At 36.2% G+C, this 22,998-nt stretch overlaps 1 protein-coding gene across 9 annotated transcripts in view; it reads left to right on the top strand.

The window, feature by feature from the left end:
* The window catches only part of UBE2U (ubiquitin conjugating enzyme E2 U), a 112,296-nt gene that overhangs the window by 19,834 nt on the left and 69,464 nt on the right, over positions 1–22,998 (top strand). For all 9 annotated transcript variants that reach the window (XR_013159437.1, XM_077120717.1, XM_077120719.1 and 6 more), the window contains one exon: positions 5,319–5,367. Coding sequence is in view for 8 of the 9 variants with exons in the window: in XM_077120717.1 (XP_076976832.1) it covers positions 5,319–5,367 (49 nt within the window). In the remaining variant the exon portion in view is untranslated. The remainder of the gene's footprint in view (positions 1–5,318; positions 5,368–22,998) is intronic.

The raw sequence follows: 22,998 nt of genomic DNA, 5'->3' as shown, positions 1-22,998 counted from the left end.
AAAGGAAAAACTGAAGGGAAATCAGCCCTTTATTTTGTCCTCCTGTGAGGGAGATGTTACCGTTTTATTCCTTTAGATTCTCCACCTTCACTTCATAACCTGACAGAAAAGCTGCTCAAGTTGCCAGAACATCCAGCAAATAAGTAGTAAGGCAAAAATTTGGCATGCGTTTGCTATATTCTTTTAGATGTGTTGGTGAAAGATATAGGAATATAAGACAACAAATAGGTGTCAGCTTGCTTTCTGTCATCTCAGCATGACTGAGAGTGGCTAACAAGGGACCGCCAAAAGAATGATTTTGCATAACTCCATAGGGAAAGAGTGCCATTAACACTGCAGGGATGGCTGCTGTGGGTGGGAAGTGAAATGGCAGAGGATTTGTTTACTCTAAATTAAATGGTAGTTATGTGGATTTGTTGTGAAAAACCATATGCAATGTGAAGTACATTATTAGTTGTATAACAACTTGGAAAAAAGATCTCTACTGGAATGTCACAAGAATCATTTCTCATATTGTACGTTAAAATATTAGTCAAAATTCCTGGAACAACATTGAATAAATCATTGTCAAATCTTTGGATAACACTAAACTGGAGTAGATACTGAACTGTGTAAATGAGAAACTTGAGTTAGCTAATTGTTTCATCTCTGTAGACATTTACTATAGGCTAAAACTGAATCCTCAGTGGCCAGTGTGGTGCCTGACAATAGGTATTGAATAAAAATGTGCAGAGTGAATATGAGCTCAACAACACTCGGAGCTCCACGTTAAATGGCTGAGGACCCAGATAACCTTCCACATCTTGACAGCCTCCTCTCTTTGTGTCCTGAGCCCAGTCTCCCTTACTTATAATTAGGGTGGTCACATATCCCAGGCTGCCCTAGACAGTCCTGGGATAACTATTACTGGTACTCCCTTTTAATTTTCTAGACCCAATTTAGACAATAAATTATATAGTCACTGGGTACCTAACTGACTTTTTTCTACAAACAGATGCCACTCTAATTGCAGTATCCCTAATGATAAAGCCCATCCAGATCCACACTGGCCAGCATGAGGAATTTTCTTATCAATTCAGTTTCCTTATTAATCAACAAGTCTACATTGGCAGATAGAAAACCTCCTAATACTAATGATATCTTTTTTTTACCTAATGTTTATAGAATTTTAATGACCATTTCCTCAGAGATGTTGTCAAAGGGCTTCTTGCCCTCCAGGAGTTGGACTAGAGACCTTTCAAGTATCTACTGACTTATACTTCAGTAGAAGTTGAAAACATGAAGAAAGGACTGAGAGGAGACAGTGTTTCACAACTATTTGCTTCCTAAATCCAGAATGTTACCATTCAACTTTTAATTCATTAAAAAGGGGTTTTTGAATAAGCTCATATGTCCATTTTTTCGCAGTTTGTCCAAGTAGATTTTAATTTGATTTCTGTGTGGTTATATGATCTTTTTACCATGGTTATTTAGATATGGTAAAACATAAGGTTCAAATATTCTTTAGAATCTTTGGTTGAACGAAAAGACAAGTGCAAGAGAGTAAAACTGAGAAATGGTAGCTAAACCTGAGTTTATAATTTTTCTCTTTATCAGGTATTTCTATAGCTTTTGTTAAATAAGGGAGGTTCATTCTATTAAGTTTCCAAATAATATATTTTGGAATACCAAAATAAGTATAATTAGAGACACAGTCAAAACTGAAATAGAAGGGAATTATAGAAATATTAAGGAAATAATAAAAATAATCTGCATTGTATACTTCAAGGTACAGATACATCTGCTCAGCTTGTAATTATGTGATAAATGTTGGATTCTTCTCCTAATCCATTTACTAGTTGTTTTAAGTTAAAACAATAGAGCAATTTTAAGGGAAAATTGTCTCTAATTGAAACAGGTGATGTCTTGTAGGATTTCAGGTTTCTGTTTCTTTTCAATTTAGAGTGAGTACAAGTTTTTGTTGCTGTACAGTAAAAGGGTGAGATTTCCCCTGAATGTCAGGGGAAAATGCAATTTAGGCTGGTAGCGTTAACTTAGTTGTTAAAGAATATTAGCTTGAGTGTCATCATTAAGACCCAATTTTGCTGATGATGACATTATTGTTACAGATATCCTGTTATCTCTAGATGTTTTGAAATATGGAAAACCTAAGTTTCACAGGATGGTGCTATGTGGATCTATTTGCTGGAGTAACCAGACTCTTTTTTGTTTTAATGCAATCTTATTTAATTAAAATTCAGTATTATATATTATATATTCACAAACCATATAAGCATCCAAATTTACAATCAGTGGTTCACAGTATCATCATGTATGTACATTCATCATCATAATCATTTTTTGAATGTTTTTATTACTCCAAAAAAATAAAAATAAAAAGCACCCTAAATATCCCATACCCCCCTCACCCCCTATTATTTATTTTTGTCTTCTTTTTTTTTTCTTACTCATCTGTCCATACACTGGATAAAGGGAGGGTCAGTCACAAAGTTTTCACAATCACACAGTCACACCTAAAAGCTTTATAGTTATTCAGTCCTCTTCAAAAATCAAGGCTATTGGATTACAGTTCAACAGTTTCAGATATTTCCCTCTAGCTACTCCAATGCACCAAAAATTGAAAAGGGATATCTATATACTGCATAAGAATATCCTCCAGAATGACCTCTTGGCTCTATTTGAAATCTCTCAGCCATTGAAACTTTATTTTGCTTCATTTATCTTCCTCTTTTCCTCTCTTCCCCCCTTTCCCCTTTTGGTCAAGAAGGTTTTCTCATTCTTATGATGTCAGGGCCAGGCTCATCCCCTGGATTCATGTCCCACAGTACCAGAGAGATTTACACTCCTGGGAGTCATGGTCCATGTAGTGGGTAGGGCAGTGAGCCCACCTGCAGAATTGCCAGCTTCTTTTTCACCTCTTTGTATTTCATTGCATAGTCTATTAACTTTTTAGCATAATCTGTAAATTTCCAGTTTTAACTTAAAGATACTAAGTATCTTCTGTCAAAGACACATGTTCATAGTTTTGAAGGACAAATAATACTAATTGGTTTTAATTAAATATAGCAGACCTTCAAAGCCCATCCCTTCTATCCTTGAATGCTGCCCTCCAGAGGCAGCAACAGCTTCCTACATATTTAGCCGTTTCTCTGGCACTTATTACTACATTTCTCAGCTTATTCTCGATTACTATTTGCTGGGTTTTCAATTTTAGATATTGTATTAGGATTCTCTAGAGAAAAAGAGCCAACAGGAAGTATCTGTAAATATAAGATTTATAAAAGTGTCTCATGCAACCATGGGGATGCAAGAGTCCAAAATCCATAGGGCAGGCCACAAGGCTGGCAACTCTGATGAAGGGTCTCAATGAACTCCACAAGAAAGGCTGGTTGCCTGAAGCAGTGAAAATACTCTCTTCTCCTTTAAAAGTCTTCAACTGATTGGATCAAGTTCAACTGGTTGGATTCTCTTGTTTGCTGAAGGCATACCCTTAGCTGATTGTAGATGTAATCAACCACAGATGCAATCAACTGACTCATGATTTAATAAACCAGCCTTCTGGCTTATCAACCAGCCACGACCTGGCCAGACAACTGGACACCATCCCTGGCCAAGTTGACACCAGAACCTAACCATCACAGATATTAATTATAGATGACATCTTTGTGAGGTATAAAGATTTATCTCTCACAGTGCTATTTCCACCCTTATTTCCTTTCTCCCATTGTCCCAATATCGTTATCACAACGTTTGATTGCATAATTATGACTATGTAAATATCTCTACAGATGAGCCATATATGACAATTTTACTCTTATTGTACAAATAAATAGCTTTAATTTTTCATTTTCTTCGTTTTTAAGTATCTACTACCTGTTCCTACCCTAAACTGACAAAACTGTAAAACAGTTCCTAAGATGGTCAAACACATCAAGTATTCAAATCAGTTCTGTTATTTTCCCTTGGAGACTTCTTTCCTGTTCTTTTCCATCCTCCTCTAATTCTGAATTGGCAGTTCTCTAGGCCAGCAGCATAGATCTGGAACTATCCTGTCATTTCCTCCTTGTTTGGAACTCCTCTTTGATCCCTCATTTTCTTCTTTGTCGATTTGTTCCTTCTTTTTGTTAGAACACATCTTCAAGAAAGTAAGAAATGGTGCATGGAAGTGAAATCTTTTATGATTTTTGCATACCTAATATGTATTTAACTCTCATCTGTCCTTGGTTTGGCTGCATATTAAATTTATTTGGAAGTAATTTTCTTTCAGAGTTTTAAGGATGATTCTCCATTACCTTCTAGAATCAAGGGTTGTTCTTGAGAAGTCTCATTCTATTCAGATGTCCAATTTTTCATGTGTTTTATTCTTTCTGGAAACTTTTAGGATCTTATATTTATTCTCATGCTCTGAAATTTCTTCGTGATGTTTCTTGGTTTTGTTTTGTTTTCCCCCCAACTCACTTATCATGTAGGGTACTTGATAGGCTGTTAAAATCTGCATACATTAATCCTTCATTTGGGGGGAATTTTCTTATATAATTTATTTTATAATTTCTTCTCCCTCCATTTTCCTTGTTCTCTCTTCTACTTTAATTTGAAAGTTGAATCTACCAATCCTATAGTTTTTTAAAAAATTGTGTCCTCTCCTATTATCCATCTCTTTGTCTTTGTTCTATTTTCTGATAGAAATAAAAAATATATTTCTACTTCTCATTCCCCCATTTATTTGTTTTGATTGCTGTCGGTCTGCTTACACTTTGCAAACTAAATGGGAGGATAGAGTCAAGAATCTTGCCTGCTCAGTATGGTTTATTTGAATTTGTCTTGCTTTCAGTCCCTTACCATACTCCTGTTCTGCTTTGCGCTTAATATCCTTCAGTCTTGAGCCTGTCTACCTAGATTTCTCTAGAGATTAAACATCTTCCTTCTGCCCAAGTAGTACAGGGGAAGTCATCTCATTGCACATGATTAGGGTATAAGTCTTTGGTATCTGTTGCCTACCTCTTACCTCTGCTTTCAGAGGTCTCTGGTATCTCCAATTCCTGAACATTTTCTGAAGTTCTAAAAGTACATTTAACCTTGCTTCCTAGTGGCCTTTCCTCATAATGCTTAAGATTTCAAATGTGTATGTCCTCTAAGATAATTATCACTTGACATCTGGCTTCCATCTTGAAAATTTTTTCACCACCTTTTTTCTCTCGTTTATGTTCCATATTTTTATTACTTTATTACCATTTAACTAAGCTTTGGAAAGAGGACACGTAAAGCCATACATTCAGTCCTCCATGTTGACCAGAATTCTTTCATATTTTTCTTTGCAGGGAGAGATGATGACTCTGGGTTACTTAAAGAACCACATACATTTACCAGGTAAGTTTTCTTCATATGATTGTATATTTATTTACTAAAAGCAGTATTGATTTAAGCTGTTTATATCTTCTAAAATGATTAAATTTTCATTTTTTTCCTTTAGAAAAGGAAGTGCGTTTGCGTTTTTTTTTCTTACAATACCTTTTAAAATGTTTTTAGGAAGAATGTGAAAAATAATTGCTTTCCAAACTGTTAAAATTGAATGCAACTATATTAACTTACCTTTTATTTTTTTTAAAGGAAAAAAAAACATGCGGCCTACATAAGCAACACAAACCCCTATGGTTCATAAAAATCCAAGTACTTTAGGAGAAGAAAAGGTTCTAAAGGAAAAGCATAAGAGTTAAGGCTGAAGCCATTGTGCTTTCTTGGGAGAAAACCTGAACATGTGGCATCTATTCAGATGTGAACACTTGAGCAAGGCATAGGTCTTTGCTCTCATTTATGGTTCTGTAGCATTTAGTTTCTTGAGCTTTTCCATCAGCCTTATCTTGATAGCTTACAAGATAAGAAAACAGCCAATTAACTAGTGTTGATGTAACGCTTCAGTTCAGATTTCCTTGACTGGCCTGTGTGAAAGATGAATGAAATTTGCTAACATAAGCAGCTTCTGTTCGCAAAACAATTATGGAAAACTGCAGGAAGGTAAGCATTATCTAGTGATTAGTACACTGGGCCAAAATATAGTCAGGGACATTGCTGTCCATTAAACTTGTCCATGAAGTACAGAGCAATTCACCTTCCTGGCACAAAATACTTCCCTGGTAAAATAGTTGGTGAAAGGTTGTGAACGCACAAACACTATTTTCTCACCTGTAAAATATGAATGTTCCTAGAATTTCAAAAAAGGCTTTCTATTTGTGGTATGAGTCTTTGCATTGCATAAAGAAATTAGCTTTTACTAGTAAGGCAGAAGGAACAGACCAGGAGTCCTGTGGTCCCAGTTTCCACAGGTGCTCTGAACCAAACCAAGAATAAATAAAGCCAGAATCAGGTTGGATTTGTGGTGGTCATTTTGTACGAGTCTGAAATCTCTAGAAAAGGTTTTCAGCAGGACTTAACTGAAGCAATAAAGACCAGATTTCAATGATACTGCATACTCCTGGTATGCTTCAAGCTTCAATTTGTTGTATACTTGTGAATTCTTGTGGTTGCCCCTGAAACCTTTGTTCTGGGAGAGAGTTCAGTTTTATCTAGTTTTGAAATAGTGCATCCTCAGTGAAGTCTTGTAGAAATAATTTGAAGAGAGATGCTTCCCTTAGCATTGTGTCAGTCTAGCATTGTATGTTAGAGCTTTGCACTTACTGCATGAGTGGGAAAAACTGACAGTTGTAAAACTGCACAGCCAGGGAGTTGAAACTCTGTTTCCAAAAGGCATAGCAACACTCAGGGAAAGCACCTGGGTAGATATATATAGTTGGGGGAATCCAGTTGACATTAAGTGATGGAAGGTGATTTGAGTTTATGCTTGTTACCTGATATGTTTAGCCCCATGGGCTCTAGGACTCTGGAGACTTACAGGATATGGGGCAGGTTTTTAGTCCTAGAAAGGATGGACACATGCTTGTTTATTCAGAAAACATTCACTGAATATATGTTCTATTCCAGACACTGTGCCCTAGTGTTGGGGATACACATTTAAATAACATGTTATCCCTGACGTCATGAGACTTAACACTCTAGGACTGGAAGCCCTTGCCTGATTGGGTGGACAGTGCAAGAAACTTCTTGCACTTTCTCAGGGGCAGTGTAGAAGCATCTTCCACCAGAGCAGATGGTTGGAAGGTCACAAGGCAAATATCAGGATCGTGGCTAATGGAAGAATGTTCGGGTAAGGTAGAATCATATTTAAAATGAGTCATATCAAGGAGAAACTTCTCCTATAGCCTTTCTTTTTTCTAAGCTTCTTTTAGAGGCCTTCACTTTTTCACCACATCATCTACTTCTGTTACCACTTCTGTTAAATCCAATACAGTATTTTATTAGGCCATGCCTGTATGTTGTACATAAAGACTTAGAGTCTAATAAGTGCCATGATAAAAATAAGATTAAGATGCCGTGGGAAAAATTGGGTACAGTCCAATATTAGTCATCAATAAGAGGATGTGGAAAGGGGTATGGGATGCTTGGGGTTTACTTTTTTCTCCTTATTTCTTTTTCTGGAGTAATGCAAGTATTCTAAAATGATCAGCATGATGAATGCACAACTATGTGGTGACTCTGAACCATTGATTTATACTTTGGATGGACTGTTCGTTGTGTAACATTGCATCTTTTAAAAAAACAAAGAAAGGTACTACGGGACCATAAAAGAAGTACCTTACAAAGAGTAGAAGTGAGAGAGGAGACATGTTAAGCTAGTTTCAGGAGGAGATAATGCCTGAGGCAGTTTCTAAAGACAGACTAGGAACTCACCTGCAGACAGGGGGAGAAGGATCTTCTAGGCAGTGGGGATATCACATTGAAAACTATGAAGTAGGAGAGGTCATGTTTTCCACAACCAGACCCAGAAGAAGACATCATGAATGGAAGAGATAACAAAATATGAGTACTGGGAACTGATGTACCTAACCAAAGGGTGGGGGAAGAGGGAATTGATTGTTAGAGAATCAAGAGAAGAGACTTGAAGGAGCCATAGAAGTCAGAATGCTAAGTGTGCATTTGTGTGGGTGGGGCTATATCATTTAAAGGCGTAGGCAAAAGACAAAAATTAAGGGATAGAGACAGAAGAGCATCAAACTTGGCATTGCATGTTGAAAGTCCTATAACAAATTAATGCCCTTGACACAATGATTCTACTTCTAGAAATTATTTTTAAGCATACCGTTAAACACATACATTAAGGTGGAGTGCAAGATTGTTAATCATAGAATTATCTTTAATGAAAAATTAAAAACTACAGTTTGAAGAAAATGAATTGATTAAATAAAGTTTGGTTCAGCCATATAATGGAATAGCAAGTAGTTTTTGGAAATAATTCTGAAGGCTTATCTTTATTAATATTAAAAGTAAGTGAAAAGAGTGTGTTATGAAATATATACAGTATATATGTGTGTGTGTATAATTACATAATACATACATGTGCATACACACACACACAGAGTGAGAGACAGTATAGCATGGCAGGCAAAAGAATCCTTGCTTCCATTTATTAGCTGTATGACTGAGGAAAGTTAATTAACTTCTCTGCATCTCAGTTTCCTCATATGTAAAATAGAATAATAATAGTGCAATCTCATAGAATTGCTAGGACAGTTAAATGAGTTAGTACAATTAAAGCACTTATAGCAGTAACTGGTTATATTACTGTTAAAAATTATTTCGTATTTTTGGGCTTTTAGTTTCAAAATGGTAATAGCATTGTTTGCCTTCTGGCACCAAATCATAGAAATTATATTTTTAGTATTAAAAAAGGCCAAGGGTGAATACTTAGCTATCCTCCAAACAAGGACTCTCTCAGTCCATTAGGAACTATAGAGAGTCCCCAAGAGACTGAAATCAACAGAGAGCATATTGAAGGAAGAAACTTCAGATCAGGGTTCAGGTGAACACTTGGCAGCCTTCCTCCCAAGAGCATGAGAGTTACATCAAAGGATTCTGTGCCCTGAAAACATTAGAAGCTTAGAGCTGGAAGATAATCCGGAGAAGCTGACAGAATTATTAACTGGGATTTGACAACAGGAGCATTGACCTTGTCCATCCCTTCCAACCCTCATATGAGGACCAGTCGTAATAATGTCTCCAGATAGGAGAAGTAAGTATGTGTACTTGGTCTTGAATGATATAAACCAAAATATTGGCACTGGAATGTTGGCAGTGATTATTTCTCAGGTAGATGGTCAGAATGAGGTATCAGAAACCAGTGTAAAGGCACAGTTTTTGGTACTGAGTCTGCATAGAAGGAAGAAGGGAAAAACCTGTCCCAGAGAGGGAACATTGGTCCTTAAGTGCTTTGTCTGGGATTGACTCTCATCAGAGAGCTCAGATCATCAAATAGGCAGCAGGGTGATTCAGGTGGCAATCAAGTACTGAAAAGCAGACTACAAAACTTGGGATCTGAGAGAGTGATTTAAGTATAACCTTAGTCAGAAATGAAAATAACCATGGTGAGATAAATCTATGAATAATATTATCAGTGTATCTTAAGGTACCTGTAAATAACACTCTGCCAATTTTTCACTCACTGTTCCCCTCTCAATTTCACAAATCCTGACTTTTATTTTTAGACATAGTATCTTTTGTTTTATTTTTTAAGCAGTTTTATTCACTCACCATATAATCTATCCTAAGCATACAATCAGTGACTTCTGGTAGAACCACATACTTATGCATTCACCACCACAATCTATATGAAAACATTCCCATTTCTTCTGAAACCAAAAAAAAAGTCCCTTACCCCTCCCTTATTATTGACATTTAGTTTTGGTATAGTGTCTTTGTTACATTAATGAAAGAATATTACAATATTACTGTTGACTATAGACCTTAGTTTACATTAGTTGTATTTTCCCATATATGATCTCAATATTAACACCTTGTAATAGTGGCATACATTTGTTCTAGTTCATGTAAAAACTTCTTCAGTTTTGCAAAATTAACCACTGTCATCGTCCACTCTAGGTTTCACTAAGTTATACAGTCCCAGTTTTTAGCCTCTACTTTTCCTTCTTGTGACATAAATGACCCTAGCCTTCCTCTTTCAAACATATTCACATTCAGATTTGTTCATTATACTTACAATATTGTGTCACCATCACACAGTGTGATACTATCCATTTCTAAACCTTTACAATCAATCTTATTAAACATTCTGTACTCCTTAAGCATCAATTGCCCAATCTCTACCCTCTTTCTATCTCCTGATAACCTATGTTCTTGAATTTAACTCTCAGAGTTTGCTCATTATAGTTAGTTAACATTAGTAAGACCATATAGTATATATCCTTTTGTTTCTGGCTTATTTCACTCAACATAATGTCCTCAAGGTTCACCCACATTGTTGCATGTATCATTATTTCATTCCGTCTTAAAGCAGCACAATATTCCACCATATGTAAATACCACAGTTTTTTTTTCCACGTGTCTGTTGATGGACATTTGGGCTGTTTCCATCTTTTGGCAATCTAGAATAATGCCACTGTGTTAGTTTGCAAGCTGCTGGAATGCGATATATCAGAACTGGAATGGCTTTTAAAAAAGGGAATCTAATAGGTTACAAGTTTACAGTTCTAAGCCTATAAAAATGTCTACTAAGGCATCCAGGGAAAGATACCTTAACTCAAGGAAGGTTGATGGGTTAGAAACAACTCTGTCAGCTAGGTAGTCACATGGCTGGCATCTGCTGGTTCCTTGCTCTTGGGCTCCATTGCTTCCAGTCTCTCTCTGTGTGTGGGTTCCTCACTTTGCTTTTCTGGGGCTGGCTTTCATCTCTTGGCTTCCCTTGGCTCTCTCCAGGTTCTGGCTTGCTTAGCATCTCATGGCGATGTCTGCTGGGTTCCAAGCATTTCCAGATATCTGTGTCTCTGTTCTCTTCCTATCAAATCTGCTCTGAAGTTTCATTCATCTCTGTCATTTCTGTCATTTCTTACTGTCTCCAAAATGTTTCCTCTTTTAAAGGATTCCAGTAAACTAATCAAGACCCACCTAGAATGGGTAGCATCACATCTCCATCTAATCAAAAGGTCAAACCCACAGTTGGGTGCATCACATCTCCATGGAGATAATTTAATCAAGTGTCCATCCTACAGTGCGAATATGGATTAAAACAAAAAGCTGCTCCCATAAGATCAGGATTAAAACATGATTTTTCTGGGGTCCATAATATTTTCAAACCAGCACAGCCACCATAAACATCAGTGTGCAGAAATTTAAAATATGGTGATGTGATATTGAGTAACTGGTTGGCTACCTTAATCAGTAAATATTTCTCTGCTAATGTTTACGCTGAGATCTGAAGGACAAGGAGTTAATCCATGCAAAGATGGGGAGAAGCATTCTAGTCAGAGGGAATAATTAGTGCAAGCACCATAAACTGAATATGATCATAGAGTAGTAGAGGATCAGAAACAATGCCTGTGTAGCTGGAACACAGCCAAGGAGAAGGAGAATGATAGAAGATGAGGTAAGAGAGGGAGGCAGGAACCAGATCACTTAGCACTTTATAAACTAGGTAAGGAATTTGAATTTAATTATACCTGCAGTGGGAATCAGAAGGGAAAGACAAACTCAAGATTTACGTTTTTTAAGAAGTATATTAGCCATTGTATGGACAATTGATCATAAGAGTTTTAAGGGGAAAGCAAGAACAATGTTAGTATTTTAATAGATTAGGGGAGAGATTATGGTGATTTGTACTAGGGGGCTTGTCTGTGGAGAGAGAGAGAGGTGAATAAGTGGATGGATTCAAGATTTGGTTTGAAGAAGACTACTGATCTAGGATCAAGGATAATTACAAGATTTTTATTTGAACTGGGTAAATAGTGCTATCATTTACTGAGATGGAGAAAAGAAAACAAATACTGGCTTTGGCATATAAATTCAAGATTTTCTTACAGCTAAGAAGTTTGAAATGTTTATTAAATAGCCAAATAAAATTGTCAGTTAAGCAATTCAATAAAGGTTCTGGAGTTTGAGGGAGAGGGCAGGGCCAGAAATATAAATTTTGGAAGTCACTTGCACATGTGCTACTGAAAGTCATGGCTCTGGAAAAGATCACCTAAGGGAGAAAGTGGAAATAGAAAAAAGAAGAGGGACTAGGACTAAGGCTGAAGATACTCTGCATTTAGAGGTTAAAAGAAGATGAATAGAACCAGCAGAAGAGACCAAAGGGAGGGGGCAATGAGATAGGAGAAGAAACAAATGATGTAGGATTGATAAGCATAGATGAGAAATGATTCACAAATATACTTTTCTCCATCACAATAATTATGCATTTGACCATCTCTATTACCTAACCCTCATTGTCAGTAGATTCCCAAAATCCCTAATTCATTGTTTCCTATCTATAACCACAATATCCTCACTTTCTATTTTTATTATTATCACAGCTGTGAGTAAACTTAATCTCCAGCATCACTAGTGCTTAAATTACTGTATTCTGATCAGATTTATGCTTCCTAGTACAATGTTGTAAGGCATTAAAACTCAACATTCCCACTGGAACAACTAAAAAATAAAGGATAAATTGTAAAAATTATATATTTAAGGATACTAGGAATCTAGGGAAGCAATGAGGACTAGATGAATAAAATTCCAGAATGGGAGGAGCCCTTCTTAGTCTTTCAGAATTGAAAAAATAAAAGATCAGGTAGATTCTCAATCAAGAGCCCAAAAATAGCATGGCCAAGGAACATGAACAAACATGAGGCAGTTTGAATCCAGGCCCAGCCAAGTTTATTCCATCATGGGTGGAGGTGATCAGCCACTTACCCTCTCTGTCTAACAGAGTAAAGAGTGAAAGATTTCATGTGTGTGAAATGGTGAAGAGAAAAGAGAAGAGAATGGAACTTGAGGAAAGCCGGCCTTCTGTCCCATTATTCAGGAAGAATGTTATGGCCCCAGAGTTCTCAGATGCCTGGGGGATTGCTGAGAGTTTGGCCGCCACCACAATGTTTGACAAGGATCTAGAGTCTGGCCACCACCCTGTTACTTGAGGAGAGTGGAGCTTAAAGCCTGATTGCCATCCCAATGCTGGACTAGGGTAGAACCTTCACCCTGGTATTTGGGGAGAACATGGGCACTGCACAAGCACTTGCAAAGGGTTCAGAGGAGAAAACATTGCACCACAGATGACTTTCAGACCTTGAAATCTAATGGAATATGCCCTGCAGGGTTTCAGAATTGTTCAGGACCCGTGACCACTGTTTTCCTTCCAATTTTTCCCTGTGGTAATAAAAATGTTTATCCTATGACTTTCCCTCCTCTGCAGTTTGGGAGCAAATAATCTGTTTTCTTGGTTTCCCAGGTTCACAGACTGAAAGGAATTGTGATCCAGGACAAACCACACCTATAACTGATTTTGACGAGACCTTGTACTTAGTATTTTACTGAAATGACTTAGGGCTTTGGGGATATTGTGATGGAATGAAAGTATTTTCATATGGAAAGAACATATCTTTTGGGGGTCCAAAGAATGGAGTGTGATGGTTTGAAGTGTATCCCAGAAAACCATGTTCTTAATGCTAATCCATTCCTGTGGGTATAAGCCTACTGTAAGTAGGTTTTTGTGAGGTTACTTCAGTTAAGGCATGATGGGTCTTAATCCTCTTACTGGGATCCTTTTATAAGAGAATGAAATTCAAAGAGAAAGCCACAGAAGCAATAAGGTAAAAGCAGCAAAACTTGGAAGAGAAGGGAGAGACCAGCAGACTTAACTGTGTGCCTTGCCATGTTATGGAGGAGTCCAGGATCGTCAGTACCCAGTCTTCAGAAGAAAGCATCATCTTGATGATGTCTTAATATGGACATTTTCATAACCTCGAAACTATAAGCCTATAAGCTAATAATTTCCCACAGTTAAAAGCTGTTCTAGTTTGCTAGCTGCCAGAATGTAATATACCAGAAACGGAATGGCCTTTAAAAAGGGGAATTTAATAGGTTGCTAGTTTACAGTTCTAAGGCTGAGAAAATGTTCCAGTTAAGGCAAGTCTATAGAAATGTCCAATCTAAGGCATCCAGAGAAAGATATCTTGATTCAAGAAGGCCAAAGAAGTTCAGGGTTTCTTTCTCAAGTGGAAGGGCACATGGCGAACATAGTCAGTTTCTCTCTCATCTGGAAAGGCACATGGTGAATATGGTCAGAGTTCCTCTCTCATCTGGAAGGGCACATGGCGAGCACAGCATCCTCTGCTAGCTTCTTCTCCTGGCTTCCTGCTTCATAAAGCTCCCCAGGAGGCGTGTTCCTTCTTTATCTCCAAAGGTCACTGGCTGGTGGACTCTGCTTCTCGTGGCTATGTCGTTCTGCTCTGCTCTCTCTGAATCTCCTTTCTCCAAAATGTTTCCTCTTTTAAAGAACTCCAGAAACTAATCAAGACCCACCCAAATGGACGGAGACACGCCTCCAGCTAATCCAGTTTAAGAACCATTCTTGATTAAATCTCATCTCCAGGGAGATGATCTAATTACAGTTTCAAACATACAATATGAATAGGGATTAGAAGAAATGGCTGCCTTTACAAAATAGGATTAGAGTTAAAACATGGCTTTTCTAGGGTACATACATCATTTCAAACTAGCACAAAAGCCAACCCATTTCATGGTATCTACTTTCAGCAGCCCAGCAGACTGAAGTGATTTCATCAGTAAATCGAAGTCCTACACAGAGGAGAGAGAGAGAGAGAGAGAGAGAGAGAGAGAGAGAGAGAGAGGGAGGGAGGGAGGGAGGGAGGGAGGGAGAGAGAGAGAGAGAGAGAGAGAGAGAGAGAGAGAGAGAGAGAGAGAGAATGGACAGAAGCAAAATTTGAGGAGATACTGGCCAAAGATTTTCCAAAATTTGATGTAAGACATCAAAGAACCAGGAATATAACAAACACCAAGCAGAATAAATCAAAGAAAACCACACGTAGTCAAATTTTTGAAAACCAAAGACAAAATCTCAAAAGTAATCTTGTAAAAAAAGAATGTATCTTCAAAGGAACGATTAAGAAAATGTGTTGGCTAACTTTTTAGCAGAAACTGTGGAAGCCAAAAGATTAAAAAAAAAAAAAATCCCCCAAATTCTACACATTTAAAAAGACATCTGGGGCGGGCCACGGTGGCTCAGCAGGCAAGAATGCTTGCCTGCCATGCCAGAGGAGCCGGGTTCGGTTCCCGGTGCCTGCCCATGTAAAAAAAAAATTAAAAAGACATCTGTACCATGCCAGAGATCTGGGTTAAATTCCTGGTGCCTACCCATGTTAAAAAAAAAAAAAAAAAAAAAAAAAAAAAAAAAAAAAAGACATCTGCTAACTTAGAAGTATTTACCAGTAAAAATAATCTTCAAAAATGAAAGTAAAAATAGGCATTTTCATGCAAAAAAAAGACTGAGAATTTATCACGAATAGACCTGCACTATAAGAAATACTGAAAGAAGTTTTTACCCTGTATGGGTGATAATTTCAGATGGTAACACAAAACTGCAGGGATGAGTAAAGGTCTTTGGAAAGAGTAAATATGTGGATAAATATATTAAAATATTACAATTTAAGACAACTACAATGATAACCTCTTCTGAGTTTTATAATATATATAGAAAGAAAATATCTGATTACAATAGCATAAAAGAAAGTAAGTAGAATTAAAGTGTTGGAGGACTTTTGAGTTGTTTGGGATATGGTAAAAGTACTAATATAAGACAGATTGTAAATAAACTAAGGAACTCCCTAGGAAAACCCTAGCAGATACAAGAATGTTTTACTAGAAAAGCTAAGTACAGAAGAAAATCATAACAGATTACTGCGAGAAGAAGGAAGGAAAGAAAGAATGAAAGTATCAAAAAGCAGATGGGATAAATAGAAAACAAATGGGGACCTAAATCCTAACATAAGTAAATACACTAAATGTAAATAAACTGAAAACACCAATTATAAAGGACAAAGATCATCTTGTAGACTTTTTTCTTGAAAACTTTCTGTATAAGACACATAAATATAAGCAAACATATAGGTTGGAAGTGAAAAGATGAAAAAGGTATATCACACAAACACTACCAAAAAAAATCTTGTGTATTAATATTGATTTCTTATTACTAGAAATTACAATACATTTCATAATGATAAAGTGTCAATTAGGAAGATGTAACAATTCTTAATTTGTATGCAGCTAAAAACACAGCTTCAAAATATACAAAGCAAAAGAGAAAAATAGACCCACAATCACAGTTTAAGGTTTTCATAGCTTTCTCCATGTTTTCTGGTATAATAGGTAGACTAAAAAGTTAGTAAAGATATTATATTAGTTTTGTTAAGCTTTTGGAATATAATATACCAGAAATGGAATGGTTTTTAAAAAGAGAACTTAGTAAGTTACAAGTTTACAGTTCTTAGATCATAAATATGTCCTAAGGCATGCAGAGAAAGATACCTGATTTCAAGGAAGGGTGATCTGGGAAGTCTGCTGGCCCATGTTCCCAGTTCCACTGATTCTAACTTCTGATGCTAGTGGTTTCCTCTCTAAGCATCTGTTGGCATTCACTTAGCTACTCCAGGACAAAACTCTGGGTTTCATCTCTTAGCTGAGCATCTGCTGGGGCCAGAGATTTCATCTCTTCAAGGTCTGGTTATTTCCATGAGTCCTTGCTTAACACCCAGGCAATTTCTGTCTCTATCTCCAAACGTCTACATCGGCTGTCAGCTTTAAGTGTTCTCCAAAATGTGTCCACTTTTAAAGACTCTAGTAAACTAATCAAGACCCACCTTGAATGGATGGAGTCACATCTCCATCTAATCAAAAGCTCTCACCCACATCTGGGTGTGTTACACCTCCATGTGGATAATATAATCAAAAGTTTCCACCCTACAGGGCAGGCCACGGTGGCTCAGCAGGTAAGAATGCTTGCCTGCCAAGCCCGAGGACCCGGGTTCGATTCCCAGTTGCCTGCTCATGTTAAAAAAAATAAAAATAAAAATAAGTTTCCACCCTACACTATTGAATCAGGATTAAAATGGCTGCCTCCACAAGACTGGATCAGGATTAAAACATGGGGGTACATAATAGATTCAAATTAGCACAGATGTAGATTTGAATATTACAAATGACCAACTTGACTTAATGGACATTAATTAAAAGACTACACCTAGTAATGCAAAATAGATTCTCTTTTATATACACATGGGATCCATAAGACGTATCTCAATATCCCAGAGGATTGAAATCATATAGGCTATATTCCCTGACCATGGTGGAATTAAATTAAAAATCAATAATAAAAAGATAACTAGAGGGCGGGCCGCGGTGGCTCAGCGGGCAAAGTGCTTGCCTGCTATGCCGGAGGACCTCGGTTCGATTCCCGGCCCCAGCCCATGTAACAAAAACGGAGAAACAGAATACAATAAAACAAGAAAATGTTTAAAAATGTTTCCCTTTCTTCCTTCCTTCCTTCCATCCTTCCTTCCTTCTCTCTGTCTTTCCTTAAAAAAAAAAAAAAAAAAAAAAAAGATAACTAGAAAAATCCAAACTGTTTGGAATGTAAGCAATATATTTTCAATAGCCCAGAAGTTGAGAAGGAACCACAAGGAAATTAGAAAATATTTTGAACTAAGCAATGAAATGTGGCATATCAAAATATGCAGGCTGCAGCTAAAAGAATAGAGGAAATTTTAGAGCTTTACATAATAAACAAATGTTGAAAGTTAGTAATCTGAACTTCCACTCAAGAAGCTAGAAAAAGAACAAATTAAATCCCAAGTGAGTAAAAAGGAGGAAATAATATGTCAAATCCCAAGAGAGTCAAAAGTAGGAACTAAGAAGAACAAAACCAGAAGTTGGTTCTTTGAAAACATTAACAAAATTGATAATCTGATAAAACTAAATAAGAGAAAGAGAAAACACAAATGAACAAAAGTAGGAATGAAAAAGAAAGCATGACTGCAGTCTTACAATGAAAATAAAATAGGAAAATAGCACAAACAACCTAATGCCAATATATTTGACAACTTTAATAATTAGAACATCTGAATAGTCTTATGCTTGTGAATAAAACTGAATTTTAAAACTTTCCTACGAAAAAAATTCAAGGCCTAGGCCGCTTGACCAGTGAATTTTTCCAGACGTTAAAGAAACAAAGAATGCTAAAATTTCTCAAATGCGTATGAGCAAACTAGGAATAGAAATGTATTCACTTTGATAAGAAGCATCTACAGCTAACAACACAAGATGTCTATTTCCAACCCTTCTTTTCAGCCTTGTTGTTGAAGTTCTAACCAGTTCAGTTAGGCAATAAAAAGAAACAAAAGGCATAAAGAAATAAACTGTAATACAATTATAAAAACTCCTAAGATTCTAAAAATAAAAAATTAGAATTAGTAAATGAACTTAAGAAGGTAGCAGTGTAAGGTAATCAATTATATTTCTATGTTTACAACAAACAGTAGAAAATATAATTTAAAAAATTCCATTCATAGTGGTATTAAAAAACATAAAGTAATTAGGGATAAATTAAAGAAGGCCTAAATGAGTAGATATATTATGTTCATAGATTAGAAGACTTAATATTGTTAAGTTCTTCCAAACTGATCTATAGAGTTAATGTAATCCTCATCAAAATCCTTAGAGGTATATTTGTTGTTGTTGTTGTTTTAGAGTTTGAAAAGCAGACTCTAAAATTTATGTGCAAATGCAAAGGACATAGAATTGCCAAAACAATTATGAAGAAGGAAAAAAATCAAAATTGGAGGACTTACACTACCTGATTTCAACTCTTCTATACAGCTATAGAAGTTTTCAAGACATTGTTATGTTGGTAATTATTTCAGATTGCATGCTAAGACATATATAAATCAATAGAACAGACTAGAGTCCAGAAGTAAAGCATCACAAATATAGACATTGATTTTTGACAAAGGCCCCTGTTTCCATTTTCTAAAGCTGACAAGTGAAATATACCAGAAATGGGTGGGCTTTACAATAAGGATTTATTATCTTACAAATTTATGATTTCTAAGGTCATGAAAATGTCCAAATTAAGGCATGAAGAGGAAGATACGTTCTCTGAAGAAATGCTGGCATCTGGGGTTCCTCTGTCAAATAGCAGTGCACATGGCCAGCATTTGATGGTCTTTCACTCCCAGATCTCATTGCTTTCAGTTTCTGATTCCAGTGGCCTCCTCCCTGAACGTCTTTAGGTCCTCTCTTAGCTTTTCCAGGGCTTTCCTCTAAGCTTTCTTGGCTTTTTCTGTTTTTTATTCTTTCATAAAGGACCAGGTACAGGGATTAAGACTTACCTTGAATTGGGTGGGTCACATCTCAAATGGAAATAACTAACCAAAAAGTCCCACCCACAATAGGTCTGCACCCCAGGAATGGATTTTTAAAACATGGCCTTTTCTGTGTTACATAACAGCTACAAACAAGCTCATTGACAAATTAATTCAACAAGGAAAGGACAGGATGTTCAACAAACAGTTATTAGATCAACTGGTTCTTGAATATAAACTTCAATTACTACCTTAAATCTTACTCAAATATTAATTCAAAATTTCTCATGGACCTATGTACAAAAGCTAATACCACAAAATTTGTTGAAGATAACAGGAAAAAATCATCATGACCTTCAGGTAAGTAAAAATACATTAGGAAACAAAAAGTACTACTTTTAAAGGGAAAAAAATTATAGACGGCACTTCATCAAAATGAAAAACTCTGCTCTTCGAAAGACACCATTACAGAAATGGCTAGACAGGTGACAAACTGGGAGAAAATATTTACAATAAATGTATCTGACAAATGTCTTATTTCAGAATATATGAAGGACTCAATAATAAGAAGAAAAATTAAAGTCTGTCCAAAGACATTAAATGTACAAAAGTAGATATTCAAATAGCCAATAAGCTCATGAAAAGAAGCTCTATATCATTAATCATCAGGTAATGCAAATTAAAAGCAAAATGAGAGGCATGACATCACCAAAATGGTGGCGTGAGATGCTTCAGAGTTCTGTCCCTCCACAAAATTTTTAAACAAGCAAATCTGGCAGAGTCATCTTTTTCAAAAACTACTGAAGGCAGTTAAAGGCCTGCAATAAATGGAAAAGAATCAAAAAAAGGAAAAAGAAACTTAAAAATATTTGAATTTTTTGTGTCATCTTTTCTGGCCCTTTCCCTATTACTCCCAGAGCAATGTGGAGATAGGCTGCAATACCTGTACAGGTCCCTTGTCCCAGTACTGAAGGGAATAGTGGTCATTGACCACTAGTATATCATTCTACACAATTTTTTACCCTTAATCCCCCCCCCATTATTTATATTTTATTCTCATATTTTACTCATTTGTCCATATCCTGGATAAAAGAAGCATCAAACACAAGGTTTTCACAATCACATGGTCACATTGTAAAAGCCGTGTAGTTATAAAATCATCTTCAAGAATCAAGGCTACTAGAACACAGTTCAATAGTTTCAGGTACTTCCCTCTAGCTGCTCCAATACATCATAAACTGAAAAGGAATATCTATAAAATGTATAAGAATAACCCCCAGGACAGCCTCTCAATGCTGTTTGAAATCTCTCAGCCACTGAAACTTTATTTTGTCTCATTTCTCTCTTTCCCCTTTTGGTCAAGAAAGCTTTCTCAATTCCATGATGCTGGGTCCTAGCTCATCCTGGGACTCCTGTCCCATGTTGTCAGGGAGATTTAAACCCAGACAAAGACTTTAAAAGCCTGTCTTACATGTGCTCAAACAGCTAAAGGAAAACACAAAGATCTAGAGAAAATCAGAAAAATGATATATAAGCAAAATGATAATTTCAATAAAGAGAAATTTTAAAAAGGAAATGAACAGAAATACTGTGGCTGAAGACCACAAATAACAAAATTAAAAATTCTTAGAGGTGTTCAGCAGCATATTGGTGCTGGCAGAAGAAAGAATTAGTGAACTTGAAGATAGAACAACTGATATCTAGTCTGAGGACAGAAAAAAGCGTGAAGGAAATTGAGCAGATTTTTAAAAAGAAACCTGTGGGATACTCAAGCATACCAAAATACACATTATGGAAGTTACAGAAGGAGAAGAAAGAGAAAAAGAGGCAGAAATGAATTTCAAGAATTGATGGCTGAAAACTTCACAACTTTAACAAAAGACACAAATATACACATATAAGAAGTTCAACAAATTTCAAAAATGGTAAACTCAAAGAGATTCACTGTGAGACACGCTGTAATTGAGGGGTCAAATGCCAAAAACAAAGAGAAAATCCTGAAGGCAGCAAGAGAGGAGCTGCATGTTATGTACAAGGGAACCCAAATAACATTAAGTGTTGATTTCACATCAGCAACTATGGAGGCAAGAAGGTAGTGGGATGACATATTTAAAGTGATTAAGAAAAAAAAACATTCAAACTAAGAATTCTATATATGGCAAAACTGCATTTCAAGAATTAAGGAGAGATTGAGACATTCCCAGACAAACAGAAGCTGATAAAATTCATCACCACAAGACAAGCCCTACAAGAAATGCTAAAGGGAGCTCTTCAAGTTAAAGGAAAGGGTACTAGACAGTATATAAAAGACACATGAAGAAGTAAAGATCTCTGGTAAAGGTAATATATGGGTAAATATAAATGCCATGTTTTTGGGTTTGTAATGTCTGGGTCTCATGTTGGCTCTGCTGGCTCTGTCTCTTCTCCAAAATGTTTCTTCTTTTTTAAAGTCTCCAGTAAACTGATCAAGACCCAACTTGAATGGGTGGAGTCACATCTCCATCTAATCAAAAGGTTTTCCATCCTACAATATTGAATGAGTATTAAACAGCATGACTTTTCTGGGGTACACAACAGTTTCAAACTGGCACAAATACTATAAATCAACTAGATCTGCGAGACATATACAGAACATTTCATCCAACAACTACAGGGTAAAAATTCTTCTCAAGTGCACATGGGTCATTTTCCAGAATAGAGCATATAAGTCATGAAACAAGTCTGAATAAATTTTAAAAGATTGAAATCATACATAGTATCATCACACTGTGACCAAGTGGGCTTTATCACAGGAACACAAGGGTAGTATAACATAAGAAAGTGAATTAATGTAATACAATTAATAGAATGCAGGAAAAAGTATCTTCAACATTAATGCAGTGAAAGTATTTGACAAAATCCAGTTCCCTTCCTCAATAAAAACACTCAGAAACCTAGGGATAGAACACAACTTCATTAACATGATAAGAGGAATATATGGAAAACGCACTGCTAACATCATGCTCAATCATGAAAGACTGAAAGCTTTCTCCCAAAGATCTGGAAGAAGATAGGGAAGCCCTTTGCCGCTATGGTTATTCAACATTTTACTGGAAGTTCTAACCAGAATATTTAGGCAAAACAAACAATAGAAAGCATCAAAATTGAAAAAGAAGAAGTAAAACTTTCACTGTTTGCTGAGGACATGGTCTATATATAGATAATCCTTAAAAGCTACAAATCTACTAGAGCTAACAATGAATTCAGCAAAGTGACAGGATACAAGATAAATACGCAAAAATCCGCGGTGTTACTACACACTAGTAATGAGCAATCTTAGGAGGAAATCAAGAAAAACATTTCATTTACAATAGATACTAAAAGAATCAGTTATCTAGGAATAAATTTAACCATGGATGTAAAAGGACTTATATATGTAACTACAAAACTTTGCTAAAGGAAATTTTAAAAGGTCTAAATAAGTGGAAGGACATCCCATCTTATGAATTGGAAGACTAAACATTGTTAAGATGTCAGTTATACCAAAATGATTTACAGATTTAATGCAATCCTAATCAGTCTCAACACCCTATTTTTGCAGAAATGGAAAAGATAATCATCAAATTTATTTGAAAATGTAAAGAGCCCCTAATAGCTAAAATCATTCTGATAAAGAAGAGTAAAATTGAAGGACTCACACTTCTTGACTTTTAAAACTTATTATAAAGCGGCAGTCGACACAACCGCGTGGTACTGACAGAAT

The sequence above is a fragment of the Tamandua tetradactyla genome, chromosome 11 (genome assembly GCF_023851605.1).
Source record: "Tamandua tetradactyla isolate mTamTet1 chromosome 11, mTamTet1.pri, whole genome shotgun sequence".
Taxonomy (NCBI): Eukaryota; Metazoa; Chordata; class Mammalia; order Pilosa; family Myrmecophagidae; genus Tamandua; species Tamandua tetradactyla.
The sequence above is the reverse complement of the archived record's forward strand: the minus strand, read 5'-3'. Positions and strand labels throughout refer to the sequence as shown.